Source organism: Augochlora pura, chromosome 1 (genome assembly GCF_028453695.1).
Source record: "Augochlora pura isolate Apur16 chromosome 1, APUR_v2.2.1, whole genome shotgun sequence".
In the NCBI taxonomy this organism is placed as follows: domain Eukaryota; kingdom Metazoa; phylum Arthropoda; class Insecta; order Hymenoptera; family Halictidae; genus Augochlora; species Augochlora pura.
In genome coordinates, this window is record NC_135772.1 from 6,039,932 (window position 1) to 6,062,520 (window position 22,589).

General features: G+C 38.7%; 1 protein-coding gene across 1 annotated transcript; it reads right to left on the reverse strand.

The window, feature by feature from the left end:
- Positions 1–20,841: 20,841 nt before the first annotated feature.
- On the reverse strand, positions 20,842–22,061 carry LOC144470930 (uncharacterized). The gene is made up of 3 exons (XM_078182530.1): positions 21,926–22,061; positions 21,414–21,416; positions 20,842–21,155 (listed from the first exon to the last, which is right to left on the reverse strand). Exons 1-3 carry the CDS (start codon positions 22,059–22,061, stop codon positions 20,842–20,844), a joined length of 453 nt encoding a protein of 150 aa, XP_078038656.1.
- Between the last annotated feature and the right edge of the window lie 528 nt (positions 22,062–22,589).

Consider the following 22,589-nt stretch of genomic DNA (forward strand, 5'->3'; position numbering starts at 1 on the left):
AATCATCCATGACTTATTTCGTTACTGTCCTGCAGCTTCCATGATGATGTAAATGTTTAAACGAAAATTGTATGTAAATGTTCTCGAAGGAGGAGGCTTCCAAAATTGATTTCTTGAAGTTTCCGTATCGTTGCATCCGCTTTGACTTTTTCGGTGCACAGGATGAACAATGTTTCTTCGTTAATGTCGACTCGGCCATTGGAACTCAATCGGAAGCCGTCTGATCTTTCGGTTCGGCTATTTACATCTAGCTAAAGTTGAGGAGGGTCTAATTGCGAATAGAGCAGCGGCCTTCCTTTTATTTTGGTATCAGGACGGTTGGTTCTATAAAATTGTAGCCCCTTATCGTCGTAGAGGAAACGAAACATTAAATCGGTCCCGACGGAGGGGGCGGGCTTGTTTCGGTGGGTGCGTCTGAGATTTCCTGTGTGGACTCTGGATGCTAGGAAGGATGACTTCCTACCTAGTGCACAGGGCGCGTCCATCGTGCACGGTGGCGTCATCGAGGTAGATTTATTCGATATAACGAGGGAACGCACAACAGGAATCCTACATTCCCCACCCCCCGAGTTTGAACAGCACGTGTTCGGAACGCTTCGTCTTAGATCTGTCCTGGCCCGTTAATGGGTTAGAGACACTTATATGTGTGCTCACAATTATTGAAATGCTTCAATTGAACATCTAAAAGAAATTTTATTAAACAATTATTGTATATTGTGTCGATGCACGTGAAAATAATTCTGGACAGCTTCTTAAAATTCTGAATGCCTTGACTTGAGAGAGTTAAAACTAAAGTTATCTTATCAAAGGGTTTCGATTTTCGAAAAATTGTTATATAGTATAAACGAAATCGTGCAATGAAAACCCGCGATTTATAAAATACATCTAATGTTTTAAGGAGATGATGTAAAGAGGAAGCCTTAACAATAATTAATTATTAATAATAAACCTTTAGGTCTATTATTGCACGATTCTTTTTTACAAAATTATGACAGCAACTTATCTCGGACAACTGCAGTTCATCTTATGTTTTTTTACGGCATTGTTTGTTTATGTTTATAGCTTTGTCAAACTTTGATTTGCTTATAAAATTGTATTATTAATTTGCAATAATCATTTTCGAAATAAAGATTCTCAAAGATAATAACGCTGAATCTCATAGTGGTATATGTATGTAGTAAGTAAATATGTGCAGTGCACGTATGCATATGAACAGTACCAGCAAAATGCAAACAAATCTGTGTAATTGAGAACACTAATCTTTTTTCATGAAATTGTGTTTCTATTTTATGTAATTTCATCTAGTATTACAGTTCTGGAAGTAACCTAGTACGAGCGTTTCTTTTCCTGTTCCTTTTACGGATATAACCGCAATTTAATTGTACTTAATAATTTCTGCTATATTTCTGCAGAACTTTGAATTCATATCTCATTTTTAATTACACAGCTCACGTGCGAAATTGAATACAGTTTAATTCACTGCATCGCAGTTTCTCTTGTATTAATTAACAAAGAAAGTTAATTTAAATCGTACCCCCGTCATAAATTGAACACAATGCAGGATTCCCAGAGATCATGTTTGCAACCGTTAATTTATCATTATACAACGTATTTCTAAATTCAGAGATCGACAGTGATATACATTTCGAGGCGTAATGAATTTTAACGAGTACGCTTTGAAATCAAATTAAACAGTGACTTATTCATTTTAAACTACATTTGCCATTCTACTAAGTAATTGTCAGATCGATGCAAAAATAGCAGTTGAATTCCTTCGCTTTAAATCTTCGATCTCATTGTTTATATCACATTTCGTTATCGACAGACGGAAGAGAACGATTATTTCTACCGCATGTAAATAGTCTGCGCCATCTTTTGTTCCTAACATTGATCTGCGTTTCATGCTCCTGCACAGGACGTGTCATGGACCGTGAGTTTATTAAAGTTATTTATTAACAAAGTATACGTTTATAAAGTAGGAGTGCGTAATCTTTATTGCAATCAAACCCCTGCTATCGCAACTTGAATTTTATTTATCTTAGCTTAATCAATCTGTTACTGTAACGGTTCTTATTTCAATTAGTAAAGTTCAATTTGTTGAATTTGTATTAAATTTAATAAAGAATCAAAATGTGCGAGTGTATGGTAAAGAATTCAGTGGAATAAGTGCATTTAATGAATCCAAGACTACTGTTGCATCGTATTTCAACTTTTTAAGATCATTAAGAGAAAAAATAAATGTCTATGCGTTTTCCGTATCTCGCGATCCAAGCGCACAATTTTTCCTTTGGAAAGACGTTCAAAATCTATTCGCGAACGTAACAGCAAAATACGACGCCGATGGTTTTCCCGCTTTTCCGACACGACATACCGTAGATGTCCCCGTAACATCACAATATCGGGACAACTTTATCATTAATGCAGCAGTACTGCCGCATTACTAGGAATTTGTATATAATGGTGCTATGTACATATGTAATGCGGCAGCCCACACATAATGGCGATATCATAAGATACGAACCAATAGCGGCAATTGTATGGAAATATGTATCTATGAATGAAGACACTTTCATTTATGAAACCAGATACTTATGTACCGGACACGGGCGTTGTAACATCCTGCTATTATGTGTCCTTACCTACTCGTTCTATCCTTGTCTCTCTCTAATTTCTCTCCCTCCCAGCAGCTCCTCTCTCTCTCTCTCTCTCTCTCATTCTTTGTCTCCTCCTTTCATAGAGCTACCGTTTGGCTACCGTCATACATTTTTATAGATCGATGTTCGCTGCGTGGCTGAGCTCGCATCATTATATCGATGACTCGTCGCTTCTTCTTCCACAGAAATTATAGTTAGAAGTGAAAAGTAGTGATTAGTCTAAATGCGACCGTTGTCATCGCACATTCTCTCCTATATTCCAACTGTATTACTACTGTATTGGAAGAAAGAAGATGAAACATTAGCTACCCGCGTTCCAGTACACTGTAGAGGGTGGATGAAATATAACTTGCGAACGTACTTGTAGCTGTTATTTATGGTATTTAATATAATGTATGAAATCTAGTAATAGATTCAACACTGCGCACAAACCCCCGAAAAAGAATCTTGGGTTTCCTTATCGGCTACAATGATTATATCTCCTTCGTCCTTAACCCCTTGACGTATCATTTTCTTCACAGTTACTGCGATTACGAATTTTTCAATTGGTATAATTTTTCAGAAGAGACAGAACATTATTGTTTATTCCATGACTGAATATATTTAAATGCTTAAATATTAATAACAAAGGATTAGAATTTGATTCCAACTTTAAAGAACGGAATAACATCCATACTTAATAATTTATTACTACCAATTTCCACCACGAGTCGGACTCGTCAAAGTAAGGGGTTAAAGGATCATGCCTCGTTAATTACTTCAGCAAAACGAGATTTCTAGGAACTTCTTCTGAAAAATGTGTGGACTCCCTATCCGACGAGTACCTTTAGCATCAAGCCCAATAAAACTACCAAAGGAATTTGTATATCAAGTTTTAGAGTATTATTGTAACGGTTCAATATTGAGATTTATAACAGATTTAATCACGAAAATGTGTTATCGATTTTAGAAGTGTTTCAATTTGTATCATCTCTAAACACAAACGTGTCTTCAGTTTTTCATTCACTACATCATGTGAGACTACCTGAAAAGAAATTGATACACGTTGGTAGTGACTTGAAACGTTAGAATGAATCCAAGTATGTGTAGTACAAACATTTCTTATGAGGGATGTTTTTTAAAAAACGAGAAGATATTGAATCAATGTATAAACTGCGCTGTGAATAAAAAAATACGGAAATTGTAAGTTTACGCTTGGCAACAGCATTGTTTTCGTTTGAAGAGCATCGACTGTTGAGCCATAAGCCATAAGGGACGAGCAACCCTTCGTCGAAGGTGGAGGAAGGTTGGCGAAAGAAGCGAAGCTCGAGGAGAAGGGAAAGGAAAGAACGAGGCTGAATGCGGCGACTGTGACGCTTTCCGGTCAGGTGCCGCCCTGACGATCTGTCTCTTTCCAACTTCCATTTCGATTCACTCCTTCACTCACTTTTACCCTACTCGCTTCGTCCTCCCCACGATCTCTTCCTCTTCGGAGCGCCGCGTCCTCTTTGTTCGTGCGTAAAGAAATAGAAGAGGAACAGGAAATTAATGCCTTGTATATTAAGAAATTCGTAAGAGGGAGGCTCGGGACGCGAGGCTAGTAATTTCCGAACACTTCGCCCTTGAAAAGTTCCACCCTCGACGTTCGACTTACGTGAGAATCTCGCGGAACTAATATACAATATAACACTAACATTTGCGTGAAAATTCGGTGAATTTTAGAGAAAATCATCGCGAATTTTATCTCTGTTATTTGTACGAAGCTCCACAGATATGTAAAACATTGTTGTCTGATGATCTGAATGAATATAGTCGTAGCTGCAACAAAGTCGAAAAAAGCTCCGTTAATAATGTAAATTTTATTTAAAGCTTGTTAGTGAATTAATTCATTACCATTACCGATACAAATGTTCAATACAGTTCAACATTGTCTAGATGAAGTATATTATATTCACTGACGTGTAAAAATGAAGTTAGAAAATAAAAAGAAGATTATGTGAATAAAGGTTGATCTATAATATAACAAATATAAAATATCCATATAAAATATGGAAAAGATAACATAACATATATGACAGAGATGACGTAACGATATTTAATTGTCACAATCCTTATACTTTATTGCAAATGTGCATTAAGAAATGTGAGAATTATTATATTTGTTATAATAACATTGGAACTCCAGTTTTCATTATTCTAGTAGATGTCCAGAACAAAGATGGCGAACAGGTAGGCAAGTTTAATTTCAACGGTCAGTGAAGCAGCATTCGATAAGCAGCGTCAGAAAGAAGATAGCCAGCGCTTCTTTCTATTTTGCTGTGTTATTACCGACGTAATTATCACGCTGCCTCGGGAGGCCATTGTCACAATGAGCGTCCGGAGTTTCCCTACGATTATCGCACCGAAAATCTCTTCGTGGCCAACCTCCTCGTCAGTTTCCTGCCGGCGACGGACAACGATTATTTGTCGCAACAACAGCGTAAATTCTTTGAAGAGAAAAAACCAGTTGAAGGAAAGGTAGGTTTTCACCGTAGCAATTTTTACAACGAATTCAGCTTGACTGTTCTTTCTGTATCGAAGATTCTATATTAATATTGTTATATTGTTATTTATATATTATTATTATTATTATTATTAGGGTAAGTCGGTTTTTAAAAATCAGATTATATTTGAGGTAGATAATATTTCTTGTTTATGTGGATCTTAGTCTTTCTTACTTGGTTTTATCTAAAAAGAGTTTCATGTAATTTTACCATGTTATACATCTCTTTTAGTCCCATAAGTGTCACATAAACTGTAAATTGTATGGATTACAGTTATTTTAGTTTCTCCTGAATCTAACTGTTTTCGTACAAAGTATATTTTATAGTCTTCAGTAATACAATTTTATGTCTTTTTATCGAATAGGAATAATTTATAAGGAAAAATTATTAAATATCATGACTTTACCCTAAAACGTCTGTGATTTTGTCTCAAATTAGTGTACTGAAATATCTTTGTGCAAAGTTAGGTTAATGTAATATCTCATACAAGTCTAATTGAATTTTCAATGTCAGATGAACCAGCATCTAGCAACAATGGTTAATTTGATTAATATAACTTTGTAATAAAAAGATTATAATACTTTATAAAATAAAAAAGATAAAATAGAGATTTAAAATAAACTTGTTGTAATACGAGAGCCCGCACCTTGAAACGGAACTGGCATTCATAATTATTTTTAGCCGACAATGTACAGTACGAGATGACGCATCGCTACTAGATAAGGTGTACATCGGTATGATTTAGGTACTAGAGTATTGGTACGGGGACTCGATCCGAACCGGTATCAAGAGTCATCATCCTGTCATCGCAACCGGCACGATAATCGGCACTTCATAGTTCCTCCGCGATTATCCTACCGAAAAATCTCTTTCTCTGTTTTTCTGCCCCCTCACTGTCGGTCGTCGTCGACTTCCTGTGTCCGCCGGTGGACAATGACCAGCACTTGCTGCAATGGCAACGGGGCAGACGCGCTCCTAATATCTACTCGGCCGATCTAGTTCGCGGAAGCCAGCAATACCTGTGCATAAACGTACGTGCACGCGCTCGAACGTTCGCCCCGACACACATGCAACCCTCGTCCATAAGCATCTCGTCCATGTGCATGCGGCCGTTGCTGCTTTTTCTCTTCAGCTCCTTCTCCTCCTCCTCCTCCTCCTCCGTTTCTTCCTGTTCCCTTTGATTCACCCTATCGCGGCGCAGCTTTCCATTATCTTTTCGTGACTGTGAAATTTGCGAACTACTGGTGTACCAATCTTGATCGTATCTTTCGTACATGTACAGCAAATTTTTGCGTATTCGAACAATCGCCGCTGCGAAGGGTGGCGGGACATTGCGAGACGGAAACTGCAATTTACATGCTAAACTTTTGGCAAAATATAAAATTACTGGACTATCGGCATGCACGAGCCAACGCATACCGAGATTGGAAAGTTGTGCGTTTATCTTGTATGCGAAGTGTTTCTTCAACTTGAACTGACTTCATTTCTTATATCCAAGTGTAATACTTCTGGATAAAAAGAGATCAGTGTTTATGGACCTGACGGTTTGAATTCACATTGGTGAGGATTTTATAATGATGCAGGGTATTTTTCAGAACGAGATTTTGATGAAGGAAGTTTTATGATTTAAAGTCATTCAATGTTAATATCACGTTGGGATGTTAACATATATGATCACGTAGTGGATACTTTAGCAACATAATGTCGTCATTCGCACTAGAAAAAGAGTGGGATCAAATAAATTTAATACTAACGGTTAATCCATTTAAAGCCTGGAAAATTTAGAACATATTGCTTTGGGCGCCACGATCTCGTAGTTGGCAGTCCTGATAAATACAGAATACACGTTCATATCTATTTCATAAATACACTTTCTCATGTCTACTCGATTAACACGATTAATTCGTTCTTTGATTCTTCAAAATTAATTTTTTTCAGATTAACTCTTATGAATTCATATTCAAAAGTCTACAACAATACAAAGCTTAATCAATGCTAAATTCATATATCTACGCTCTGAGCAACCCTTATTTTACGTTAGTTGATCGTTTCGTAAGAATTACACTACACCTCTTCAGTCACTAACATTTGCAACTATTAATAGATCAGAAGGAGTAGAAATTCTTTCTAGTAGCAGCTAGATCGCGGATTTCACTAATTTATGAGGAAAATTAGCAGGTGAAACGCAAAAAGCGTAAGCATCGGAAGACCATAAGAATACGGCACGGTAAGAGGAAAAATAAATCTCTATTTAATCCACATCTCCTGCAGTTGTTGTTCGAGAGTATGATTATTTTGCGGAAAGATCTAGTCTACTTATAACATGGATCTTCACCGTTTCATTCAGCGTCTGACCGTATTGCGAGGAAGCGTAGTCGCGAAAAGAAAAATTGTAGCACAGGTGTTTAACATTTCCGAAGACGATCCTCTCGCGGCTAGGGCTCATCCATATGATAAATCCTTCTCCATTGAATGCCTCACCGTTCACCGTTCGTTGAATTTTTTCTCTTTTTCTAGTACTGTCTCAATGCGGACTCTCTGTTTGCATGCGAGTTTTTCCACTTCCTAGAGTACACCCCCACACGACGGCATGATCGCGGTACGGACACGCGTGACGTGTAAGTACGCTCGCAATCAGAAAGACTCGTGCTCTACGACGGCAACGGGGGAAGAGAGCTGTTGCTCGAACGATGGTGAACGGGGGAGGAGGAACACCTTCGCGGAGGGTTTCTGGAAGGAGGATATGATGGCTCGTGGCGTTATGCTCCGCGAGCTGTTATGCTCCTCGGGCACCACCGGACCATAAGCGAGGCTACTTCGCTCCCGTACGCTCCGCGCAACAGCCGCCACGTTTCTTGTTATATTAGTGCATCGGCGTCGCCCGAATAAACCTGGAAATCAAATTTTGCGCATCCCTGACGAGTCTTTCTCTACGCGCTTTCTGTCACAGAAAATTGCCTTTCACAATAGTTAAGGTAAAAGTACCCTTTACACCGCTCAATTATGACTCCTTGAAAGCAGACACCCAATGATACCCAATGATAAAAAAATTAGATGCAACGTAGGGAAGTGGATGCTCAAATGCTGACCATATTATTGAACAATGATCTTTATAAATTTATTCACAAAAAAACTGTTATGTAACAGTCAGCTGTAAAAAATTGTACTTTGTCCCGATTTATAGAACAGTTGGCATCTGTGTTTTATATTAAATGTCTCTACTGCAGAATAAGTTTATATCCTTTAAAAAACGTCTAGTGATAAGCACTTTTAATTTATTACAGCTACACTGGATTGGGGGCTGAATTTATATGAATCTGATGAGTCGTCGTTTCAAAAATTTAGATTCAACAGTATGAACAGCACTTTTGATCCTCGTACGTTTTTAAGAGTGATAGACCTCTGTTTCTTTTTCTGTATTAATTACAGGATATAGGTGATATATTTATTTTGTTTCTTAATCAATTTACTAAGCTGGAAATAGTTTAATAGTATTTTTAAATCCTCTGAGCGTTCACATTACTTTGTGATTGATCAACTAATTTTTGTCACAGATCCATAAAATCCGCAATCTAGAGATAGGATATCCATTCTTTTATCTTGGATTTTATAAAACGTTTGATTGCTTTAGGGTTGTGCTATAAATCGAGACATGACTGTTGCTTTAGCTGAGGTTAAAATATTTTCGAAGAAGGCGCTCGTACATAGCATGCGACGCGGTATGTTTTCCTAGAGAATAATTCTACTTAAAGAATGACTAAATACACCATCTTACACCAAATTAATCAAATATTATACTTTATTAGTTTGTATATGCTATACTAAGCTATATTAGTTTCAGAAAGACAACCAGTTGATCTAAACAGAAAGAAAGATTTCAAGTTAACTCTGAGCAGTTCCCAAATTTCTTCAATTCTCCAGGTGAAGTATGATGCACTCGCGATCAAATTTAAAAGGATTTATAATAAAAATTCAGATGTAGTTATCGTCTAGGTATTGTTCGAAAGAATATTTCAGTCGGATTTTGCGTGTCGGACGCCAATGGATCTAGGCACGAGCCACAAGTCTGCGTCGAATATGCCTCGCAGTCTCTGACCCGCAGTTCCTCTCGGGGTACAGTCTTCCGGGGAAGCGGAGGTGGAGGAGAAGGTAGAGGAGAAGGTGGAGGAGAAGGTGGAGGACGAGGAGGAGGAGGAGGAGGAGGAGGAGGAGGAGGAGGAAGATGGCGCGGGAGGCGAAGCGGAGGAAGGGGTGTATTTGGCGTTCAGCATGCGTAAGGAGCGCTGGGGCATTATGCACGGGCCCCGCAAGGCAGGCCTGAAACGAGCGAATAAGAAAGTAGTTAAGACTTCGGCTGGCGGAGGTGGTTGCACGGATGGTGGCATTAGTCGCTGGAGGAGAGGAGGAGAGGAGGAGAAGCCCGAATGGGGGAAAGGCCTGCCACGCGCTGCCTGTCTCTCCTCTTCCCTCTGATTCACCTCTCGCCGCTCCTCCACCGTCACTTCCTCCCACCTCCTACGCTCTTTCTAATATTTTTTCTTCTTTGATTATTCAATCCGCCGGTCCTTCTTTCTCTTCACGTCGACCATTTTATACTGGATACGCCGACGGCCGAGATTTTTTTACAGACATTTCACCGAATATTCAACGAGACGGTTCTTCGTTTTGCGATCGTTTATCTTTGGCTAATGTTGCTGTTGCTGGCCGGCGATTATTTTCGATTGACAATAATTTAAGTGGTTTTATTAATCCTTAACTACTACACCTACCGAAACTAACGTAACTACTATTAGCATTATTATTGATTTACTCAGAAGGGGTAAATAAAAAATCAAAATGGGGAGTTCGATTGAATAGAAGCAAGTGCATTGAAAATGTCCTGTTTTTGTTACAATTTTTCATACAATTATATTATCAGTTGAGGTGCCTAAACTTTGATAACAAAAAAATAAAATTTCGTTTCAATTTAGAAGAAATGAGTAGAGTTTATATTTTACCGAATATGTGTGAAACCTTCATCATATGTGACTTTTTATTTTCGTGCAAGGTGTTAACGATCACATGCTCTTTGGATAAAGATTCAGCCAATTTAGGAAGTATACAGACCTTTATGCTCTACCTTTTTGCAAAATTCTTTGGTGATCTGCTATTGCTTTTTGACGTGCAGGTATCCTCATGTAATATTTTCATCACCTTGGTTTACACGAGTATGGCAAGATCCAAAATGGCGCGGATCCTTGTATGACGCTATACTTCAATTGCAAGGTTTCCAAAATTCTGAAAATTTTTCTATAGTGACTGCGATGTCCGTCCAAAGGAATTAATACTTAATACCACGAACGTTTTGTAATTGAAAGCTTATATAATTAAAGATAAATAAATTGTAGTGTGAAATTAATCAATCTTGAAAGACCAACAATTCAGAATTTGAAGGCAGAAAACTTCTCTCTTTCGAATAAAAATTAATAACTGATATAAATTTTCAAATGATTTATGAATTTTTAATAAACTTTCAAGTGCATTAAAAGAAATATAGCACCAACCGCTGGTAACAATAATTCCGCATTGGAAACAAGCGATTGAAGAGGAGGCATCCCAGTCTGTTACAAACTACTGCAAGAGAAATTACAATGAAAGTTGAAGTAAATACTGATTACGTAGAAAATCCATGCTTAAGCCAGTGTTAAACTATCAACTAGTGAAATTCACTTGCAATTTGCTGAAAACCGCGTTCGCTGTACGAACAAGTGGCGAACTATAATTTTTTCCGATCTGAAGATGTGTACATAAATTTTTAAATCAAACTGTTAACAATACAAATTAGCAGACAAGCAGATAAAGAAACATGCTATAACAATTGCGGGTGCAACATTTTCCTATCGGACATTATAATTAATAAATGGCAGTGAATGAATTCGAGTAGCAAGGATCATATAGGGGTCATTATTTGTTACAATATTTAATATTAACATCGTTTTCATAAGTGAAAACGTGTATTATGCTTGACTATTGTAAGCAATGTAAAGTGAGAACAGCTCTATGAGTTGTTCAAATCAAATGGCGTGGTTAATATCTCTTTACTAACAGATATTCAATCATTCTATAATATTGTAGAACGATATTTTTTCATCGTTAATAAATATGTTAGACCATACTAAAATACTTTGCTGTTCTTACTAAATACGATAAAAATTGAAACTAGAGATATCTGCTTGAAAAATTGAAGAGAACCATATACCGGCTATATCCGTCGCGAAGTGTAGCGTCGATCACAATGATTTATTTTTCGAACACCCAACAGTTTTATCATAATAGCGACATTTAAATCCCTTGAATCCGAAACATCGGCCTAATTAGTCGTTCGTGACTCGCGTCGCTATTCCGAGTGTAGAATGGAAAAAGGAGCAAAATAATGGGTGTATCTCTCGCGATCCAACACGGAATGGCTCGTGCGTCCGCGACGGAAAATGCCCAACCCCTATAATCTGCCTCAATTTATCTCACGGCGCGTTTAATTCCCCAATTACGGGAAAATTTTCATTACACATGATAATTACGGAACTGGCCGCTAATTAAACTCCATTAATCCCTTATTATGTAGCTGCTGTTGAATCATCCCCGTTCCGTGGCCCCTCGGGCTGAGTACGAGTAGTAGAGGTAGAAGGGCGAGGAGGAAGAGAAGGAGGAGAGAGGAGGAGACGGAAGGAGTAGGCGGAAAAAAATCGCAGATTAATAAAGGAATCACGTCCTTATCTCGGGGCATTCGATCGACAGGCAAGAAGAGCCGACAATTGCCAGTTGTGTTCGTCCAGGGCCTCTAAACCGGAACAATGGTCAGCCGGATAATGAAAAAAGGGTACGGAAAGGAACAGAAAGAAGTTCTTCATGCCGGAGGGCGAAAAGAGGGAGGGGGAGGGAGGGAGGGAGGGAGCAGAAGGGAACGAGAAGAGAGAAGACAGAACTGCGTATGGTAACACGACAGAGTTACGATTGCGCCGGGGAAGGCGCGCGCTCGCGCGACCGTACACATTTTTTTTCCATCCATTACTATTATTTCTCCCGCCTTTTCGATTCTCGCTCTCTTTCTATCCATTCGATCCACCGGCCCGTTCTCCTCCATCCTTATTAATTCGCGCTGACGCGCGCTCGCGCGACCATGCACACGCTCGCGTTCTTCTATCGCGGCTCGATCGACGCGCTGGAGGCGGCAGCGCTTTTTAAATAATTATAATGAGGGCAATTATCGTGTGCGCCGGCAAGCAGAGTGTGACGAGTCGTTGTTACACATTGCGGCACGGAGGATCGTCGCTCGAGCTGCTAGATGAAGGAATAGCACGGCGATCGAACGGGGTGGAGGAGAACCGGGGAACACTTACCGAGGAACACGGGGCAAGAGAAACGGTTAGCTGGGGAAGGGAGACCCGAAGACGAACCGACCGGAGTTTAACTATATGAAAATTAGGGTGGAAGAGATAACGAGCTTGGGGGAGACGATGTTTTTTTTTCAGTCATTATAAAATCAACGGCTGGACGCCGTGGAACGAAGGCGAAAGAGGGGAATGTGGAACAGAGGATTCATCGCGATATCGGAAGAAAACAACCCTCCGTGGAATTGTAAATTTTCATGTCCGCATTTATATGAAATGAGAGAAGACGATTTATGTACTTAATTGTTTTGCAGATTTGTAAGAGGAAAATGTACACTTAGTACACTCGGTATACTGGATACAAGCTTATGAAGATACTCGTTACAGCTCTTGTTTCTGCTATTGTACGCTATATTATTGTGCGCTAGATCTATATTAAAAAAGATTTATAGTTGTAATTATAGAAATGTGTACTTAACATTTGATTCTTCATTGTGCAGACCAAGTAAATTCAAGTTCAAGGAGAAAATGGCATTTTCTTTTAAATGCGTATCATATAATTCGCGAAGCTTTTAAAAATTATTTAAACGATTCCAGTGGTTGTTGTATCGTGTTTTATCATGTTCTATGAAATGGTGCTGACATTGAAAAAGATCATGTCAATTTCCAGCTGGTACGGTGGTCCTGATAATAACCCGATCCGTTCAGTTTTCACGTCGGTACGATAATGTCGGTTCCATGATTCTTGTGGACACCGCGGCGAGGTAAAGTTAGCTCGAAATATACGGCAACGGTACCGGAGTTGTCCGTTATATTATAAATTAGAGACGAATGCAAGATCCGCTTGAAGAACTGCGCGAATAATTTATGCGTCGACGGGATCACCTACTCGACGCGGGGTACCAGAAAAATCGTTCCGGGGATGGCATCAATAGCCTATCAAATATCGTTCTAAACGTCAATTACAAGAATGCATACATCAACGCTCGCCCTTTTGCCAGCCGTTGACAGTGAGAAACCTATCGTGATCGAGCCGGGCACAGTATGGCCGAAGTAAATCGTCTGCCGGAAGCGGATTCAAGAGAAGCGTCCGACGAGGAAATCAACGCGGCAACTAATCCAATTAAGCAAAATATAAATTTTAAAAGCGAACAGGGGTGGCCCGAGGCATTGCCTGGATAGTTAATCTTCTGGTCGAGATGGATGGGGGAGGGGAGAGGGCGAAACGAAGGAAGGAAAAGCGCGGTTGACCTAACGATAGCGTTTAATTATCGCTCGGTATAGAATTTTGCTTGGGCTTGTTTTACCGTTAGAGCCAGTGCACCGTGTGTACACAAATACGGCACGGCTCCGTGATTCGCGCGAAACCGTTAATACTGCGCAAACTGTTCAAAACCGCAACATTTGCTACATTGTTAGGCTGTAATTTTAAGCGGACCATAAAATTGGCAGCATTCCCGTCTAAGTTCTGGTGTTCTATTTTCACGCGATAAGGAACGTTTCTGACGTTATGATAAACACCTGTTAGCTGGATAGCTCGTGTTCCCCAAGGTTCTCACAATCTGTGACAAAAAGGCAACACAATGTGTAATATTGCCATTTCTCGCGTACACGCGTAGGTTAATGTGTGATAATTGTTATGCGTGTATCAGTTTTCAATTAGCAATAAATTATATGTACACTATTTCATAGTGTACTGCTTGTTTGTCACCTTGCTTACAGTTCAGTTAATGACAGTTATAATGACCGTAATGTAAATAGTATTATAAACTCAGACAATTTTTCCCTTCTATTTGTTTGTAACTATATCATTTGAAAATATTTCTGACGATATTTTTTTACACTGTATTTAATACGTACTTTTTCAAAGTGGTGCTGATAATTTTTAAGTTACAGTAGTAAGTGAAAAATTGCGATTCGTGAAAATGGAGAGCAAAGTGTTCCCACGGAGATAAGAGATAAGATTAAGATTAAGATAGCCAACAAATGGTTTCGGATGCTTTTGAGTGTTGCGTACTGCCTTTCTGCCTATACAACTGTTCTGTGTTTCGTTCAAAGCTTATCCGGATGTAATCGTCCTCACGATTTCGACAGAAACGCGCGATACATTTTTAAAGAATTCTTGGTTATTTCGGAACAGAAAAGGAACTCTCATGAAAACTTTGGAAAATCTATTAAAGTTAAAACTAAAACTAATTATACGAGTTATTACTATGAAATCAATACTGAACTTGCTTTTTATTAACAGTATTAGTTAAAAGTAGGGTTAAAAATAAAACGGTTAAAGCGTTGAAAATGTTAAATGAGATGTTTTATCTGCGGATCGTTATTGAAGAAAATCATATTTCAAAGTTCGCCGAGCCCTGTGCATTAATACTTAAAGGCAGGAGAAACAGTAAATCACGCTCAGACATGTTAGCCAATTACTATTGAATATGCATATGCCTGATATATCACTAAACTCGATTTTTCCAACTATTTGCTTGTTTCTGTATAAGGATTCTATAAAAATATTTTATATGATCACTCTGCACCTGTATATTTCGCTTTATATGATAAGAGTTCTACCGATTCTAAACGATTCAACATCTGCAGTTGATATACAAAGCTATAGTACACAACATAACAATCGGAGAGTCCCTAATTTTCTTTTACTAAATTGTTTGGATATAATACATCCCAAGATAAAACTGAATTTATTAAGACCTTTCGCTTGTTTGGTTATAATGTGTGTTTCAACTGAGAAGTCTAAAACAAAAAGAATTGAGAATTTGAAAATAAAAAATGCGAATCATTTTTACGGGCATAGTAGATTTAATGTTAACACTCGGACGGCGGTGCTTAGATCCATTTGGAGCCATAGCGTAAATATTATTTGACTACCAAGTTTCTGACAGTTAAAATCATTTAATTAATTCTGTCCAAACTAGAAAGTTAAAATTTAGAATAGGTAATACTAGCTTAACTGTTCCATATTCTAAAAATCCTAGTAGTAAATAAGAAAAAAATTTAGCATGAACGGAATGTTTATTGTTTGTAAACACTATCTCGAACGGAGACAACTGCGGTAGAATAGACGACTAAATCCCTTACAAAGGATGAATGAAATTTGTAATGGATTTTCTCGAAAAAACAGAGCCGCGGATAAAAAACACACCAAAGTGTTTTCTTATTTTTTCACGTAGAATCACCCTCTGCTCGGTAGTACTACGAATTCCGAACCACCCGGTATATTACAATAAAAATGAATGTGACATTTAACATGTTAATCAACATGTTTCAAAGAATTATATAAAAAAAAGAATGTCGACAAATATTATATAAGCATTCTCAGTTGTTCTGTCTTTCGATATAAATGAGACGTTATGTTCTTGTTCCGACAATTTTGAGGTGTTTCAGACTTTCTAGCGTAATTCGTAGAGGTTCGAAGGCCCCTTTGGAAAGAGATTTTTTCGGCAGGGCAGGCGGCTCTTCAATTGTTCGCGGTGAAACGGCGCAATGAAAGCTCGATAGTGTACGAACAAAAAGCCGTGAGGTAGACATAAATAAATAGGTGGTGGGTGTGGTTGGTAGGCCGCACACATGGCGTCGTGACCCGTCTCTTCTCTTCGTGAGCTCGGGGCTCGCTTAAGTTATGCCCGGCGGAATGCTGCTGCTGCTGCTTCTTTTGGTGTCGTGGCTAAACGCAGTTCACCGCGCGGTGTGTGCTTAGTCGCGTCTGCTCTTCTTTTTTTCGCCTTTTAATCTCCTTAAATCCGAATCATTAAGTTGTCATGTTCCCCTATCGATTTTTTAATCGTTTCGAAGAATCTATTATATCTTTCGCAGCCATTTAATCTAATATTAGAACCTCCTATGAAACAGGATCACATGAGCTCAGACATTTTCATGTCCTCGAAGAAGTTAGAAAGATTAGTTTGCTAGATAAAATGAAATGGTAACTAATCGAGTCTGTATGTTCCTTTTTCCTCATAATTAAATAGAAAATGTAGAATTTATCGTCTTGCCTCTAAGTGAAACCACTTTTGTAATCTCGTTAACCAACTACAGAAACAAGTTGTTTCGAGAAAAACAGGTTCAATGTTTACAACAGGTCTACCTATCTGCGCTGTGTCTTGAATTTCTACCTGAAACTTTGAAGATACAATCTTCATCTGTGCTATTATTGGTTTATGTTAAGCATGGATCCTTTAGCACGATCTAGACACGATTAGGTCGATTTATATACATGTTTAATGGAACAAAAATCCAAATAAAATATGTAGTATTTCTCAACTTTCTTATATTACATAATAAGCAAAAATACACTAAGTCTAATGGTAGATAAAATGTAATTTTCTATTAACGAAGAAACGTCATCGAACAGTGAGTTTAGAAATTGTTCAGCAATTTTCTTTCGCGATTAATGCGCGGAATACGTAGTATCTCGTGAATAGAATCCAGCATCGGCAGTTTTTCCGACTGGACCATGGTTTCGAGGGTCAGATCCCGGTTATCCAGCGCAACCCGACGTTTCTCTAACCTGTGTGTAACGCCGTTCATGACTTAACACGGTGCTTGGGTTCGGCTGTGCTTTGGCGGTTCAGGCTGCCAGGACAATGCCGCATTGTTTCATCGTCGTAGGCTATCTAGTCGGCACGGTAGCAGGCCCGAACGATGTTTATTATCCTCTTGCGCAACAAAACAAAATGCCCCGGTGTTATATTATCCTCCGCTTCGTGGTCGAATCAGTTTCCCATATAAAATCCATGGACGCCGATGTTCCGTCGTAACTTCGAACCAGGCACGACGATACCTCGACGATGTCCTTGGTACCCCGGAGCCTGTACGATCGAGCTGGGCGCACGGGAAATTCGTCCTAATTTATAACAAGCCATTAGGGTTGATTTTATTTTTACGTAAAATGAAATTTTAACGCGACGATCAAGTAAACATCTTTGGTTTTTACATCGTAAAAAATATACAAGAGATTTCCACGTTTTTTACGATGTAAAATAGAAGTCTAGAGAATATTTTTGACGATGTAAAATAGAAGATATGTACATAATTGGCATCTTCAATATTTTTTCAATTTTACTATTTGGAAAATGACAGAAGATATTAGCTCTGATTTATGATTTATAATAGACCACTAGGGTAGCTTGCCTTAACGCGGAATATCTTTTCTGACGTACGTACGTGTTTTACTTGGAAAGAAGCGAACATTATAGTTTTTTTATTTTAATTTTTGGAAAATGTAAAAAATAAAAAATTATCTTAAAAATCTTTTTCGAATTAGTTACTAGTTTTAAAGGGAGTACAGTATTGAAGACAACTTAGAAAATCAAATGCTGCATTACACATTAAATATCAATTTTTTAATCAATTTTAAGAAATTGATTTCTCAGTGAAAGTTATGAGTAATATTAGAGATTACGTTTAATATTTAACTATAGGAAAATCATGAGCGAAATACTGTGCTCCGTGCATTCTTTCTTCCGAGGTAAATATTATTCACCCCGGCCAAAATCCTCCAAAGGGCGTATCAATCATCGATGTCATCGGAACTAATCGCGAGGATCGCGCGCGTGGCAAGGAAATCCGCCCCTATCGGCCGAGCAATCCGACTTGCCATCTTTTTTTCCTCTCTTTCTCGCCGCTCTCTCGTCGACAACGAGCGCGGCAACAAAATTATTCCGGCTGACGTATGAGTCAGGCAGACGATCCATTGTAAAAGCGGCATGGGCTCATAATCTGGCGATGTAGGATCTCCAGGCCGAGCTGACCGGAACTGCGCCTATGCTCTCTCGCCGGAAGTGCCGCTGCCACATGTAGTAATATAAATTATAATGCCCTTACGGTTTTTCCTTTCGCGGATTTGCATTTAAAACGTTGGGATAGCCATTGTCGTTGAAATCGAGTCCGGCCGATTTTCATGGAAATAAGAAAACCGGCGTGCCGCCGGTTGCGTTTGCACCCCTCGGTCTTTTTTTTCACGGCGAAGATAAAAGCGCGCCCGAACGAGCGGTGGCCAGGGGGGCAGGTGGCGGACGACTGGGATACAGGTCCGTTGATTTCCATCGAATCGTGCCAAGGCTAATCGGAGATCAAATCTGGAAACGGCTCGCTTTCACCTACTCGGACAATGGGCTCTCAAGCTTTTCTAATTCCTTTTTACTCTGTCCCGATTCTTTTTTTTCCTATTACATCTCTCGTCGAAGATCGTGCGCGCCGTGGATGCGTGAGACTATAAGCTGGCGTTTCCTTAATTAGCTTAATACTAATTGCAAAACCGAGAACGTGCCAGAGTGGGTCGTTAACATTTTATGATTTGCTGGGGCCGATTGAACTCCTATGCGCAAGTAAGCTTCTTCTCTGGCAAAGGATGCTCTGGAACAGTATTTCCCAACGTGCGGCAGTTTTGACTATGCCCAGGATCAATTTGAAAACGATTTTTAGAATTCTAATGTTTCTACGAAAATTATAGTCGATCCAACGAGACGAGACTGTAAGTGTTAAACTAGCGTATGTGCATTACGCAAACTGACGAGTTTATTGTGACAGTGGTCAAAATGAATAGAAACTAATAGAACTGAAATACTCAATTTTAAATAGTTCTACAAGTCTATTATTGTAATCCTTCGTTTCGTCATGTTTAGTTGAATGTGAATTTGGTGCTGTAAATATTTTGTTATTGAAGAGAGAAAATCTTCGAATTTATTGAACGCGCGATCTACTTCTTGGATGTAATCGTCGCTATAACTACTGTTTAAGTTCTCATTTAGCTCGCGTCTTTCACTTATTATAAATATTTAAAAGATACCATCGATAAGAGATCGATATCTTTTAGTTTAGATATGAAAAATGTCTTGCGAGACTCGACAAAGGAGCTCCTAAGATGAAAACTGATGTCGAGTTACACTCGACATAGGAGTTGCAAAGGGTTAATTGTACCAGACGATCAAATTTAACTGGAATTTTATTATACAAATTACGAATTTATTCAGACTTCATTTCATTATACATGCAGAGTAATCTAATGAATTCATTTCCATACGAGCTCCTTTATGCTTTGATTAATTGTAAAACAACTAGAAGTTCTACTGTTAACGAAGTTTATTTTCCATTAAATGGCACCGGTTGCACGGATTGGCTGTTTCAACGGTAGCTGAATTGCCGAACGTAATTAACTGAAGAATATTTTGCTGTTCTGGCGAGGTGTTAAGAAATTAGCGCAATTATTTTTCCGTACTTTCTACTTCATGGTACCGTGCAACATAGTCTACACAAATGATTAGCCCAAGACCGTTGATTAGATCGTGTTTCTAAATTGCAGAAATCAAGTTCTAAAACCACATTTTCTTGTGGACCAAATTTACGTTACCGCAGAACAGGTTCCGGATCACAGTCGAGTTATATCCACGTTCCATTAGTTAACTTTCTTTCGTTATTTTGTTATTTCTCTCGCAGGCTCGTTCTATTAACCCTGCTACGACCCTCAATTTCAACGTTTATTTTCCAGCGGCAGCTAATGACATTTTAGTCTCAGCGCGCGTTTCACGTCAGCCAATTTGTGTTGTTTTTCGTCATCTCTCATTAGCAGACAGCGAATGTTCGTGCGCGATAAATATGCAAAAAGCGTTTGACATTTAGGTATACACGAAAAATATGCAGATGTGTATATGTATAAAATAAGGAAATGTACATATTCGGAACAGTATTTTTTGCAATATCTCTGGCACAATTTCAACGTCAGAATGAATATTCGCAATTTTATAACATGAAAAGACACCGTTAACACATTTGCATATCTAATCAATTTCTTTGGATTTTTTAAAAATTAAACACGAGTTTCCTAAATTTAGGACGTTTTTAAATTTTTAACTACTTCAGTTTCTTTCAATGTATTTGCATATTATAATTAAAGTGAAAGCTAATTTAACAAATGTGTCAAATACTTTGTTTTTCGTTTATATTTTGTTTTTGGAAAAATTGGAAAATGACTTTCTTATGTTTATCTCACCGAACATCATGATTAGGTTAAAAAGTTGAGGACGCTACATAATTACAGTGAAACTTTTTATTTCTCTTCAATATTATTGCGACTGTCTGAACCATGGGATCGTAAATAAACCACAATTTGCTAAATTGAAGTGCAGAACAAAATGAAGCAAGATAAAGTAACATCCGCGGATGATTTCTTATGTCTGAGGTATGCATGAGGGGGTGAAATAGTATTCGCAGATTGAATAATCGTCAATAATGGCAGTAACATCGAAATCTTGACTAAAAAGTCGCGTCCTGGGCCAACTCGACCGTTCAGATTACGAACTGCCCGCGTTTTATGAATTCCACGATCCTCTGCACGGTGTTCTGGAACCGCAGGAAGTTTGTTCTGGCCTCGTCGGAGTTTTTCGACTGATAAATTAGGGTCGTGTACGCTGCCGTCAGTTCGGTGACCAATCTCTGCGCTCTTCTAGCAGCTGCGTCGATCGAACCAGTCGGTGTTTTGATACTTTGCGCCGTACGAATGATCTCGTCTTTGACGAGGTTCACCAACCGGTCGTCGTCATTCTCGGTGGACTTGCCGCTCGAGATCACGTGAAAGATCTCCTTGATGGCTCCGTCCGCATCTGCAACACCAATTATATATAATATTGTAACCGATGCCGAATTTAACACATTGAAAAAGTTCAACCCTCAAAAGTGCAACAAAATCATTTATTGTAATCGATTCATTTATATAGGAAATTAGCTGTTATTATGGAAACTATATAGTTAAAGTTTAGCAGAATGATTACTTTTAATTAATAACTTTCAACGAAACTCGATTCAAGCAACTATATCATGAGTAAAATTAATTTTATAGATGAACGAAGTATGATATCAACCACCTATCACGAGCAATACCATCTTACTTATTTATTAACACTTTGAATAAGTATATCTAGAGGGTCAAGAGACTTTACCAGGTAACTGAAGTTATCTTCAGTTTATTCAAATGATTAAACCAGGAAATTTTGTACTTTGTTCCTATTTCTTGTAACTGATGTAGAAAACATTTATTTTACAAGTCTGCCGGATATCTATTACTAACAAAATCTCTTAATTTATTTCCCGCTGAAGAAACATGATCATCGTCCAATCTTTTGGCGAAGCTAAATTCTTGTCCTGCATTGTTCGTTAAACGTTTCCGACATAACTCAACAAAAAGTATCAAACTTCGCGAAATTAAAATATATGCAGCCGTCTTTACAAAACTATGAAGGCATTGGAAGCTATTACTTTTTACATGGGTATGTTTGAAAAACCCATAGCCGTAGTACAGTTTACCCCAAAAGCTATGGTGGCAAGCGATCGGTATTACGAAAATCTGTCGTTGTATCTGTATTATTTCGTTCACCTGACATCGTTCCTGTCCTCCTCACGATCGATTCCCATTGATCGTTTTCGGGATCGATCCCCAGCGATCGCGGGACGCCGCCGGCTAGGAGGACGATCGCGATCGTCCCGAGTATCGCCATCCTTGGACGTTCCATCGGGTGAAACTGTCGGTCGGGAGCCCACCGATTTTCTCTTTTTATACTGCTACTCCGTGGACGGTCGAGGATCGCGTAGGGACATTATGTAAAATGTAATTTGTCGTGAGGCCGCGTACCGATCATTACGAATGATCTTGATGCGTGTCATTAAAATGAAAAGACAGAAGGGAAAGTGGAGCAGCGTGACGCACCGCAGGAAAGTATACTGTTTCGTGGATCACTTTGATTTTCACGTTTCGACGTTTACGGGAGCCTCTCCGCCGAGGAAAACTGCAATCGCGTGAAAGTGCAAACGCGCCGGTTTTTCATACACGGTCGAAACATTTTTACGTGATATATTGTTCTTTTCTCGTTTAGTCTGAACTAAATCGAAAAGTGAACTCTGTTTAATTATAAAAAAGGTTTTTCGACATATCATAACTATTCTTGCGGATTTATAACTACGAGCCGATGATTCTAATAGTTTTGCCTGATAAACTCTTTGGTGATGAGTCGTTGTAGTTATCAAACAAATATTTAAGTCTA

Coding starts and splice junctions, on each gene's coding strand:
- LOC144470930 (XM_078182530.1), bottom strand. CDS start 22,061: ATGGAACGTCCAAGGATGGCGATACTCGGGACGATCGCGATCGTCCTC.